The sequence below is a fragment of the Colossoma macropomum genome, unplaced genomic scaffold (assembly GCF_904425465.1).
Source record: "Colossoma macropomum unplaced genomic scaffold, Colossoma_macropomum, whole genome shotgun sequence".
NCBI classification, from domain to species: Eukaryota; Metazoa; Chordata; class Actinopteri; order Characiformes; family Serrasalmidae; genus Colossoma; species Colossoma macropomum.
The window spans coordinates 1,068,638-1,082,019 of NW_023494798.1; the positions used below are offsets into that span (position 1 = coordinate 1,068,638).

At 40.4% G+C, this 13,382-nt stretch overlaps 1 protein-coding gene across 1 annotated transcript in view; it reads right to left on the reverse strand.

The window, feature by feature from the left end:
- prtga (protogenin homolog a (Gallus gallus)) overlaps positions 1-13,382 on the reverse strand; it is a 44,918-nt gene that overhangs the window by 15,805 nt on the left and 15,731 nt on the right. Inside the window, exons 3-10 of the mRNA XM_036585604.1 lie at positions 11,194-11,338; positions 10,787-10,920; positions 10,396-10,692; positions 9,908-10,067; positions 7,456-7,703; positions 3,874-4,038; positions 3,121-3,426; positions 1,536-1,727 (exon numbers count right to left, since the gene is read on the reverse strand). Of these exons, the coding sequence (XP_036441497.1) occupies positions 1,536-1,727; positions 3,121-3,426; positions 3,874-4,038; positions 7,456-7,703; positions 9,908-10,067; positions 10,396-10,692; positions 10,787-10,920; positions 11,194-11,338 (1,647 nt within the window). The remainder of the gene's footprint in view (positions 1-1,535; positions 1,728-3,120; positions 3,427-3,873; positions 4,039-7,455; positions 7,704-9,907; positions 10,068-10,395; positions 10,693-10,786; positions 10,921-11,193; positions 11,339-13,382) is intronic.

The window sequence follows — 13,382 nt, forward strand, 5'->3', positions numbered from 1 at the left end:
AAGAATGAGTGCACAGGTACTTGGACTGTACAGTTTGAGAAATCTATTTCATCTCTTTTCTGGATCTGGCACCAGCCTTACACCAGCACCTTAACCACAATCCAAACTGGTCTCAGATCAGCAAAGTCCTTAGTTTTACCCCACTGATCTGAAAGTCAGCTGCTGACCAGCTGGCTGACCTCTTTCTGGCCACAGATGGCCACTGCTCCTGCAAAGCATTGTGGGACGGTCCGCACAGCCACTGTTCCCAAACGGGACGAGATAAAGAGTGACCCTAGGGGTGTCCGAGAACAAGGCCAAACACAAGGCAAACACTCAGCGCCCCCTCATTCCCATTCTCTGGCCACAGCAAAGGCTCATGGGAAGGCCACTGGGCTGACCAGTATTTAGGCTCAGAGGTCAGGGGTCATGTAGGGTCACTAAAAGAGGTCAGGAAAGAGGGAGGAGGAAGTGGACATTGGGTTTTTGGGGGGGAAAGGACCATTTTGGGCTCGGAAAAGAGCCCTTCTATCAATCACCAAACAGCTCCACTGTCAATAGAGCCAATACCTACTCATAACCCCCACACTGGCATTGTTCTCTCCCAGCCAATAGCAGCAGCCTTCAGGGTCATTGATAAAGGGGTGAACAGCTCTGGTGGTTTGCTCTGAATTCTGGCCTGGGCTGAATTTGTTTTATTTAAAATATTGGAAAGCCTGAATTTTTAATGTATGACTTTAAAATAGGGGTGTGAGGATACAATTTTTATGATAACCTTAAGTGTCATGGTTTTTGCATCAAATTACAATATATTTTCAATACAGAAGTAGAAAGAAATTTCTGCATTCATTTTGCATTCAGTTTTTGATCAAAGTCTAATTGTCCAAATAAGACCACAGTGATTGGTAGAAGCATAATTACTAAGCCTATCCTCATTTCTTTAGAAGATTTTCTAAGAAAATTATGTTGGATGCAGGTACTTTTAGGAATATCATAATATTTTTTTAACAAAAATCATTAAAATTTATGTTAGTATGTCTGATACTATAAATAGATTTTATGACAAAAATGTATCTGTTTAGATACAAAGTATATAATTACTGAGAAAATGAATATATACACATGAAAGTGTGTGCATCCCTATAAAATAGAATAGTATAGAATAGAATTAGTACAATCATCATACTGAAATACATATTCTGGAATATGGTGTATATTAGTGGCATTTGGTCTCTTTTCACCCTACTTTTCACCACCTCTTTCCCCAAAACCATCCATCCACTCATCCATCCACCTTCCCAGCTATCTCTGAACCACAAACTACTTCATAACCCCTCAGGTCAATCACTGACATCACTACAAAGCTTGACAGATAGGTCAACATACTGACTAGCTCAGTTTAAGGTGGCCTTACTCTGAACCTAGCCCCTGACCTACAAATACAGCATCACTGCACACCAATCAGAAACCATATCAGATCTGATCTGAGATTAGACACCCAGTCTGTTCTGATTCTTCATATCACTGAGAATGCTGAGCGTAGCATCTCCACTCACCCAAGCCTCCGACAGTGTGTTGGTTGAGGTGGGGGGGCAGCTGGATGGGGGCACTCTCAGGCTGGCTCTCCTCATGGTAGAAGAGTCTGTATCCTTGCAGGCCGGCCACAGAACTGCCCACAGCCAGACGCCAGCGCACAATAACAGTTGTACAGTTCAGAGGCTCCAACTGCAGCTCTGGCGCCAGAGGAACTGCCAATGGATGAGAAGAGAGAAAGAAAGACAAAGCGAATGAGATCTACCAGCATTCATCTTTGTAGGACTAGGTCAATTAAGAGATTAAACTATATTATTGGATTAAAAAATAAATTTATTCTAAATTAAACAACAATAATTAAAATAATGCATGCTTCAAATCCTCTTGGACGATGATGAATGCAGCCATTTATATTAATTTGACATAAAGTGAATAAACAATTAATCACCAAAATAATTGACAGATTGTTCAATTGATGATATAATTAATAGTGATATGTAGAGTATTCATATATGAAAAGTCTATTCTGAAACATTTTCATTTATAACTGTTCACAGGCTAGGAAAATTAGCCCATCAGGACACAAGCACACCAACAAACTCAATCGCGAAAACAAAAGTGTGTTAGGACAGCTTTACAATGTTCCTCATTCTGGTTTATTTTCACTTTTTATATGTTTACGTCTTACTTTATTTACTACAATGTTCGGCTTCAATAAAGCTAAAAAGAGAGACTTTACATTTGTACTGTACATTTAAATAAATAAACACGTATAACAACAATATAGTTGAATTGGCTTTAATTGGCGAGTCAGATCTTTCCTGAACATTCCAAGGCAAACGTCCAACTTTACATATGCCGAGTGCTCGGCTTGTGGGTGACTTTATGGAGATTCTAAAGCTAACTGCCCCATTCATAAAACGCTTTGACTGATGAGCAGATTCCGAGGCCTCTTCCCCCTGTGGTCCTGAACAAAATAACCATTTCACACTGATCTGACAACAGTTTTGCCATTTCTCTTATAAATGGCTGTAATTATGAATTGGGGAGGGGGAAAGATCTGGGATCAGCGTGAAAGAATATTTTCTAGCAGTAGTACCCGCTGGGATCAGTGGACACCTTTATTCTACTGAACTGACCTCAAGGGGCCTGCAGGCTCTCATTTTATAGCCCGTGACTGAGGCTTTTCCCATGTGCCTCACAGCCAGGGTCAGAGTGCACTGCAGTAACCAATGCAACGCCTTAACAAGACTGTTATAGTAAGCACTTAACATGCATTAAGACAGTGAGAGTAAGGGAAGTGAGAGACAGAGACACAGCGAGAAAGGCTGGAATAGAGGACAAGAAAGTCATTCAGGGAGTGAGAAAGAGGCAAGAGAGAGAAAGAGAGAGAGAAGAAAGGAGGAAAGAAAAAGGCAAATCTTCTAAACCCCTTCAAATCAAAGGAGTTGTACATGGACCCACATTTCAATCCCTCACTCTCATAATAACTATGTTTCATAACAGTTACAGAAAAAAATACATGATAATAAATCTTAAGAATTATGACTGAACAATGAGCCTAAGGTTCATAGGGTTGAAGCTGTTCTGAAGCTTGGCGTCCCTCACCTTCCCCACTGGAGGCTTTGGGGGTCCGGTGTGAGGTCCATGCAGATGGCTCACACCAACCCACACTGGTGGCGGCTGCGATCCGCAGAAGATAGACTGTATCTGGCTGCAGGCCCTCCAGCAGGCGCTTGGTTTGGTCCCCAGGCAGCTCCAGCTGGGTTGTGGCTCCGTCAGAGCTGGGCCGGTACCACAGACGGTACGCAGAGATACGACCACGGCTAAGTTTATGTGAGAGCGGCAGCCACGACACCTGGATGTCTGTGGGACTGCGGCTGGTGAGAGATAACTCAGGAGCACGCACGGGAACTGAGAAAGAGAGACAGAGGCAGAATACAGTATAAATGGACATGGCAAACACTTAAGATGTAAACACAAGGTGCATTTTCATCATATGGAAGGCTACAACCTCAGAGAATACCAGCAGGCACATGAAGTAAAACATGACTTCTAGTAAGTGATGTAGATAGACTACTCTTTTCAGTATCACCCTGTCTAATGATTTACCAGCATCCTTTCATCTGTAACTCCCTAACCCCCCCCGAGTTCCTTCCTCTCTTTCTTTGTTCATCTTCCTAGAACAGACCACTTGTTTGTCCTGGAAGAACGCAAGGTCGTATGCTACAATCCTACACCTCAGGTGATATGGTTAAGCATGATCAACCTTTGGCCTTCTCAGGCAGGTCTAAGTGTGCTAGAATCTCCCCACCACACATTTCGTCTCGTTGCGTGTTGTATGATGTACATCACGCTCACCATCTTCAAGTGTGTGCTGTATGATGTGGTCAGACATGCGGCTGGCACCCATAGGCATGTACGCCACCACGTAGAACGTGTAGTTCCATGCAGGCTCCAGGTCATCAATGATGTAACGAGTGGTGTCGTTGCCAATGACAACTTGGTACTCTTCGTTGTTCAGACCTGCAGACGATAAAAGCATAAGAAACAGGATCATGTCAGTGAACTGAATGCTAAAATCACAAGGTGCTTCTTTCATTCAGTACCAGAAATGACCAGATAGGCCAGAAACATAATCAACTCAAGTATGCAAACTTAAATGACAACACACTAACAGCGCGCAGTACTACTGCATGGAAATGTGTGTTCTTATGTTACTGTGGCGCTTAAAACATTCAGTAAGAGCCGAGCAGTCCTGCGAAAGGTTTGTCCAACCGCTGGTTTGTCTTAACAGCAGACTGGATGAAAGCACGCAGGCGATAGGAGATAGCTTTGCCAGACTTGGCTGTTGCTATAGCGCCCCTTGTGGCAACACTCAGAATGCAGCTTGCTTGAGATACAATCTAGAGGTGGCTCGATATGATGCATTTTTTCATACAGCAAATATGTGCATATGTTGGTGCTAATATGCTAATGTTTGCATCATGTGCATAGCCTACATGCCCTAACTATACACGTTTTCAGGTCTGATACAATTTTTAATTCCGAAGTCATGATTCAACTCAATTTTCAATGTTTTATATTTATAAATAAAAGTTTTCCAATAGAACTTTTTCAATGTCTGCCAAAAACTCCAAAAAGCACACCCGTACAATTTCTAATTGATTTGTATTTATTCATATTTGTATTTGTATTTATATACACCCAGTCATTTGGGTGTTGGTACATGCATAACATTAGCCCCTCTTCCCCCCCCGTCCACTTTACTCCAATAGGAAGCCAGGTTTTGATAGCTGACAGTGGTTTCTACAAACAAAGATAAATTATACAGGTTTAAATATCTTGCATTATTTACAAATCATCTTGGACATTGGGTATTCAAGCATAAATTACCTTATTTTTAACAAAGTCTGAAGCTGAAGTGCAAATGTCTGCTTCCCTTGCACTACAATGCCCTCCTTTTACATACAATAATTTGTACATAATTGCTTAATAAGATCCCTGTTAAGCCTCCTGATTCTTCCATTCAGTTCCTTCAGTAATGAACCTGTATGGTTATTCTAAACAGGGCCCAGCATAAAAGAGACATGTCAACTCAATCAAATTGGTCACGCCTCCTTCAACAGGCGATTTCATAGTCACTACTAAAGCCAAATTCCACATGCTGATTTTCTCACACAGCCAACGTGTCTGATAAGGCTTTAATTAGTCCCGATTAGGCAGCTCACACAAAAGAATCCCCCGGAGCCTCACAACGACTGAATTCACCATTTCTGACCCACCAAACAAGATCCTTAAGACGCCACAGAAAAGGCCTTGTCCTCTGTCTGAATAGCCTCACCGCTGACTTTAACTGCTAGACTTTTACTGAAGTTTAAGAAACACACAAACGCTTCCCTACATCACCACTAACTCTAGTGTTGAACTGACACACTCTAATAGAGCTTAACTGAGCAACTTTTCACTCCCTTTTCCCTCACTTCCTATCAATTTTTCTCATTCTATCTCTCCCTCACACTCTTTCTCTCCTTGTCTTTCTCACTTCAGTATTGCACTAGCAATTAGGGAACAATCCTGGGAGGCTTCCTCTGTCCTAAAGGCTTAAGAGCACCCAAAAAGAGCAGTCCTGAGCGCAAGAGTAGTCCTTCTTCTTCTGACCTGTTTTCTCTCTCTTTCTTTCTCTCACACTCTTTTTTGTGCCTGAAAGTGCTGGCAGGTGTTTCTTTTACTGACTTTTCTTTCACACGTTAAAGCTGCTTAATGGAATTCTACAGCAATAATTAGGCTGAAAAGGGGATGTTCTTGTCAAAAAGTGACTTTTGCTGCTTCTTTATTAACAATGACAGTGCCCAGCATGCTGGAGCTCCACAATGAGGCCAGTGCTGCCTTCCCATAACTGGCCTTTTTGCTTTCAGAAGTCAGGAATGTTCCGGAATAAACAGGACTGTGTCTTCAAGAGGTGAGTTACTGTAGGTCACTGCCGGTGGTCAGAGAGAATAAGCATGTGACTATATGTCTATATATGTTTTTTAAACACACTGAGGTTATGGGAAAAAGGAAAGGTGGTTTAACTGAATAATAACATCCCTAAGTAGTTCCAAAAATGATGAAAGCAAAGGACAGTAAATTATTATTCCATATTATGGTCAACCAGACCCTTAGCCAGACATAATGGAACTTTTTTAGCAAAATGTCTTTAAGACCAATCTAGTCTGATTTAATTTCTCCTTCAACCCTTTAACGTATATTAAAAAACAGCTATTTCTGTCATTTAATGTACTCATCATCACTCTTAATGTGCGTTTTAACATGATATCTCAGTGCTGTTGTCATATTTTATTATTTATGTAAAGAACATGACCTAAGAAAGCCAAAAAATAAAGGTTTTTTTTTGGATACGCAAACATGAATTTTCACACTTTAGTTCCCTTTTTTGGTAATCTGATGCAACCTATCAATAATAAGTGTCTCCATAGCGATGTGAATAGCATCCTGAATGTGTGCAGACACTCGCTCAGAAACTATTGCAGTGCATCCCACAATAAATAAGCATGGAGCTTTTTTATAGTGGTAGGAAACCCAGTACCACACAGAAAGCTCCTGTTACTATAGCCAAGGTGGGCATGTATGCTGCCCAACTTTTACATTCTAACGAGCTAATCTAGAGACCCAGAGTCTGTCTCAGAAAATTTCATGGCTCATTTCAGATTCTAGGTTTAAAGGCTACGTTCACATTATAAGCCTTATTGCAAGAATGCAATTTTTTGCTCAAATCCAATCTCTCTGACAGGATGGTTCACACTCGTGATTCAAATCTGACCTTAATGTGAACGAACCGGCGTCCTGAAATGACCCGTATGCGCACATCGTACTCAGTAACATCATGTGAATGAATCGTGTGCGTCACGTGCATCATCAGCAAACAAACTAACGAGCAGAACGAGCTTTGGCTGCAAAGACAATTAACTCTGGTCAGCTCTCAGCTGTTCATTATTAGAGCGAGACGAAGGTGAAAAGGGTGAGATGTGCTGCTTTTGTACCGTTTACAGGCTTTAACTTCTGTTTGATGCTGCTGCCATGGTAACGCTGAATGATGACGCACGCACAGTGGAAAAAAAGCACATGAATTCCGATCTGAGTGTTCACATTAAGGTCGCATGGCCACGAATCGGATAAGTATCTGATCTAGGACCACATATGAAAGTGTCTCAGGTCGGATTTGAAAAGGTCGGATTTGAAAAGATCAGATTTGTGTCCACACAGCCCTGAAAACATCAGATCTGAGTCACATTAGGGCAAAAAATCAGATTTGTGCCGCTTCAGCCCGGTAATGTGAACTAAATCGAAAAGACTTCACACCATTTTTTCACAAGATTGACAGATTCTTTGCTGATTTATATACTGTGCTAAGTTCTGACACAAGTACTATGTGTGATTTACCTTCTGCCTTCATGTAGTGGATGGAGTAGGCGATGACTTTGTCCGCGTTGTAGAGGGGTCTCTCCCAGGCCAGCAAGATGGCTGAGCTGGACACGGTGTCAGCACGGATATTCCGGGGGGCGCTGGGCCGGTCCTCTGACATCACCACAATCAGACGAGCCGTGGACAGAACTGAGCCCTGATTGTTCTCTGCCTGGCATTGGTAAATCGCATCATCCTCAGGAATAATCTGGTTTATTACCAGTTTACTAAAAATAAAGCAAAAAAAACAGGAATTTAAATAAAACTTTCAATCACTCATTGACATCCAAACACATACATGCATAAACCACTGCATATTGTCACTGCCACAACAAAAACTTCCCCAAAAATAGTAACTTTATAGGAGAGAAACAAAATGTTAATTTTACTATATGTAATTTTGGGGTTTCAATATGAGCATAATGTTATGAGGTTATGATATAACTAAAGTTTGGGAGGAGGACAATGCCTAAAGCTCGTCAACCCTCCTATCTGACTTCCTATAAATTTCCTGTGATGAAGTTTTCACACCCTACCACCTCCCTATCTCCTGTCTGTTCCTCAGTCCTATCTCTGTTCATCAAGGTGGATCTGGCCGTTTAAAGCAGCAGCTGCTCCGAACACCAGCCTAAGTTCTTTGAGTTCTTTTCCCTTCTTCAGTAACGCAACCATACTACATGTTAAAGACGTAGTCTGAACCTGTAAAACGTCTGAAACTGTACAGACCCCTACATTCATTTTAGCTTTGCTGTAATGATTTTACAGTGTAGCAGAACACTAAAGTCACCACTATTCTCAGCCCTTCTCTCAATCAGGATCCTATAACAAACATAGGCTGTATGCACTCATGATTAAAGGGGGCAAGAAAATCAACTAAAACGGCATTTGCAAAACACTAAATTATTAACGCCCCTCTCATTTCACTGAGAGGCTGATGAATATTTCAGTGAGACAGAGTTTCCAGCAGACAAATGAGGCAATTTAAACCCCAGGTGCTGAGTGTCTCAAGACTGATTGGGTAGCAGGTTACCAATTCTACTTACTTACAGTTCAGTCCATTCTAATCTATAGATTTTGAAGGATGTTTGAGGGCAAACCACTTATGTCTTTTGAGCAATTAACTACAAAAGACTTTGTTTACATATCTGCAGCTTAGAGATTACACATTACTTAATGTGATGTAAAAAAAAATATTAATAAAAGGCCAAACATACACTTGTTTAGATACAGCTTTCAGCTCAGTCTCTTTTGTGGATATAGATGGCTTTCAACAGAAGACGAATGAGATTTGATCAGTGTCAAGCAAGAAAAACAGCTGTAATTAGAGATAAACTCCTACCACTCTCCTTTCCGATACCGATATTCGATCCTTAAGTACTGGCCGATACAGAGTATTGTTACCGGCATTAACACTATCTAACCTAACTTAACTAACTTACTTAAGTCTTGATATTTGAATGGTTCCACTTTTTAAATATTTTATTTTGGTAAAAGCTTGGTAAAAGAGTGTTCTATGTCACTAATGAAAAAACACATATAATTTGAGATGTTTAAGACTAATCTATTTTTGTCATTGGTATCTACTATCATATAATTAATAATAAGAACCATATTTAACAAATGTATTAAATGCATAATATTTGATTGTGCAAACAGTTCAAAACAGAACTGATGAATGCATAATAAACGTGTAGTCTGCACATGTAAGCATGCAGCAGCTTTCCTGGCCTGGCAAAAACAGTGCTGAATGTTATTTCACATCCAAATTTGAAATTTTAAGTAATTTGTCTCATATGTGCATCCCGTTTACTCACACTTAGCGTCAGACTGGGGTTCAGTATACCCCGCCGCTGCATGATACAGCTGACAGACAGAGGACACACAGGCCAGGCTAGTGGGCTGCTATACTAAAGGCTAAACCAAGACTAAAGGCTATCACTACCTCAAGAGTCAGGCAGTTCCTTCCATATAATGTTTATTCTCTCAATAACAAGCTGGACTAACATTAACTCAGACTGTAACTGACTACACAGAAGGAGATGAGCCACTACTGAAAGAAGCAGCTCAGCTGTTGAGGGAAATGTTAGTGTGTTTTACACCATTAGCATGTTTCACACTGTTTACTTGTTGCATTATTTGAGGTATTTGTGAAACCAATAGCTAAGCACAAATTCCAAATGCTATATCGCCCTCTACTAATGCCCTTTCACAAAAAAACTGGCATTACAGAATTTTTAATACTGCTATTACTACTATTAATACTGCTTTACTACTGCTGTCATTTTTGTCTTTTCCTGTCAAAACACACCCACTTGTTAATTAGTTGGATCAGGTGTGTTGGGAGCAGAGCAAAGAGTTCTGCAAGACCAGGGCTGGAAAACACTGCTATAAATTATAATGTAATGAGGTTTGTCAGTGTAACATCTTGTACCTGTTGTACATCTTGATGCGGCCATTAGCGTGGACAGGTTCTCCATTCTTGAGCCAGGTGATGTGAGGGGTCGGCACCCCCTCAGCCTGACACACAAAGCGTCCAGTGCCGGCACGTGGTCGGGTCAAACTTTCAGGCCATTCCACCAGAGACGGGGGTGCTGAAATGAGACATTTTGCTTCAGTGTTCTCAAAAACAAGGCAGATTTACTATTAGTAATTTATCTCAAAAGCAGAGTAAGCAAACACTAACTAAAGCGTGATCCAAACTGGGTTAGTCTTCCTTGGAAGGCCATTTAATTTACTACTTTATTTAATTACTGATGATCTCTCTGATTTTGATCCAGTATAAATCTGCGTAGTTCTAATCATCTGATGTCAACATCCACACTTTGATCTTTCAGACCTCTCACAGATTACACAAGGTCTTCCATGGTAAAACTAACCCAGCTCCAGCAGTCCATTAGGTTCCTTGCCTAAGGGCCTTACCAAGCACAGTTACATTAGCGGCTGCGACGGTGTAGTTTCTTGTGCCGGGTGTTGTTGCTCGGCAAACGTACACCCCAGCGTGCTGCCGCTTGACGTCAGAGATGAGCAGGTTGCCGTTGCCGAGCACTTTTGTGTTATAAACATCTATGGGTTTGTGATCAGCACGACTCCAAGAGATCAGTGGCCGAGGGTTTCCCACCGCCACACATTCCAGAAGTGCGCTGCCATGCGTCGACACTGTGATGTTCTGTGGCCCAGCGATGATGTGAGGCCGCTGAGGAATTCTGAAAGATGGAGCTAGAGTAGGAAACAACGAGTACACAATATGTTAATAGCAACAAAAACAACAACAACCACAAAACTGCACCTTGTTCAGGTCTCTCTTGCTTACCTGGCGTAACAGTCAATGTTGCTTCCACACTCCTGCGACGGTTGGCAATATTTGCTGCCACACAACGATAATTCCCAGCATCCTTTTGGTCTACTCCCTGAATCTGCAACACTCCGCTGGGCAGCACTGTGATTCTGAATAATCAAACAGAGGAAAACAAATAAACAAAATACTTTACACAGTTGAAACAAACTCTTCTGGTCTTCAAATGTGTATTTAACTGTAATACATTCAAAAATATATCTAGTGAAATACTAATGCATGCTTGAAATGAATACATCAATTTAAGAGTGTGTCCCAGTCAGAAATCAGCTATTTGCTTTCAGTCATTGTCTCTGGAGGGCACATTTGGCAAGCTGGTTCTGTCTGGGATGCCTCCCTTGTACTAACAGCTCTGTGCCGTGTACCTGTCAGTGGCCAACGGTAAGGTGACTCTGTTAAATTCCCAGGTGATGATTGGTGGGGGTGTGGCGCTGATTTTGCAGGTGAAGCGTGCAACAGAACCCTCCGTCACCACAATAGAGGAAGGCTGCTGGGTGAATGTGGAAATGCCTGGACAGAGATACATCACAGTGAATTAGTTCTTATAAGAATCAAATTGGTCAATTAAAGAATAGTCAAATAAGTATTTCTGAACTGCTAAAGATTAAAATCTGGTACCAATAACAACCAAATGTTATACTTAATGTGGGCAATATGGCAAAAAATAACAATACGGTAAGTTTCACAATGGTCTGTGAAGAGGTTTGTGAACAAGTCAAAACGCACCAGTAAAACAGTAGTGATAAGTAGTAATACATTAAAAAATGGCTATGAAAAACTAAGGACAGTGATTTTTTAATGTTTGATATTTACAATACCTAAGAAGAACTAAGGGGAAAAATAAACAATTGGTAAAAAAAAAACAGCATTAATTACATCTATTTAACTACTTGTTGCTATACAGTTTAAGCAGTTACTATAAACTGACTGTTGCATACAGTCTTTTTATGTTACATGCAGTTGTTCAGTATCTTAAAAGTACAGATGATACTCAAGATAAGCTCAGAAAGAGTATGTTGTGTATTTTGCATGGATTACAATGTCATATTATTATAAATGCTCATTCCTGCTTTACACTTATCTATGAAACATGTAAAAACAAACAGTCAAAAGCTATTCTATGGGAATCTACAGCACTCCATGTGAAAGCCGTACATATTAACATAAAATATGAAAGTAAAAGACCAAAGCAGTAGTGAATACAGTATTCAGATCCACAACTGAACACAAATATCTTCTCCCACATGCTCTCTGCTCTCTTTGTCTCTCTCTCTCTCTCTGGATGGTAAAGGTTGAACGTATTTCCATCAGTCACATCAATCCTCTTTAGCCTTAGACTTAAAGACCAACTTTGCCTCAAAATTGCAATCAATGACTCTTGCTGAAGACAAAGTGAACAAGAAAGAACAGATTTACTGCCTGAATTTACTCCACTGTCTTCTCACTACCCATAAACTCCATTCTAAAGAGTCTCAGACAAGTATACCGTTTAACCAGTGATGGAATTTTACATTTTTTAGAAACACTCATAGAAAAAACATATCCTTCCTTTTTACATGTCCTTGTTTCCTTTCTACTAACGGCCTGCTCCGTGTTGAGAGCCCCCCACGAATCAGGAAATGAGTATAATGGACAATAAAGGGGTCTACCCTATTCATACCAGCCTTCATGCTGCACTAAAACAGAAAGTTCTGAGGCTTGAAACTGGTTTAAAAGGAAAAATCATGGAGCGTATAATGAAGTGAAGTCAGCTGAAGACAGTGGAGGCAACTGAATCAAAGAATCAAGAAAATGTTGACGTGCACTGAAACAAACAGAAGCATCTGCTGTTTCCTTACAAAGTCTTTGTCCTGGGTTGGAGCAATGCAAAACCATTGTAATATTACAAAGAGAGAGAGTAATAAAAAAGAGAGAGGGAAGGGGTCAGTGAAAGGTGATAGGGTTAGAGAAGTGACTGTATCAGATGGATGAGCAGTGAGAACCAAAAGGTCTCTAGATAAACATCAACATGTCAGACCTCACAGCAACACAGCGCTGCCCTTTTGGTAACAACTATAGTGCGTATGTTTGTGTATGTGTTAGGAACAGGGCATTCTCAGTTTTCAGAAGTACTGATGTATTGTTAAAAATATACTGAAAATGTTTAAAAAATGATAATATATGCTGATATAAATTGTATCACAGCTTTTATGCTGATAGATGATTTCTGATAGACTCTTCGACAAATTATGAAACCTTTTTTGGTATCGTAAGTATTGAAAACATTTTATACCCCCAGCAATTCTACTGTTTATACAAATTATAAATATGTAAATATGTGTTGCATTTATACAGAGACTGTATCAGAAGGCTATTCACTTCCACAATGCTTTGGTTAAAATAATTGTTTAAATAGTTGTACACCGGATCAGTCAATTCTGAAACAGTGTAGTTGTCAATGGTTTTTATACCACAGTATATCATTATAAACAGTAACTAACTTCTAGGTGTTCATGGTTCTACTCTAATAGGGCTGCCACCTATATGTACACGCTATTATAATGGTCACTTTATT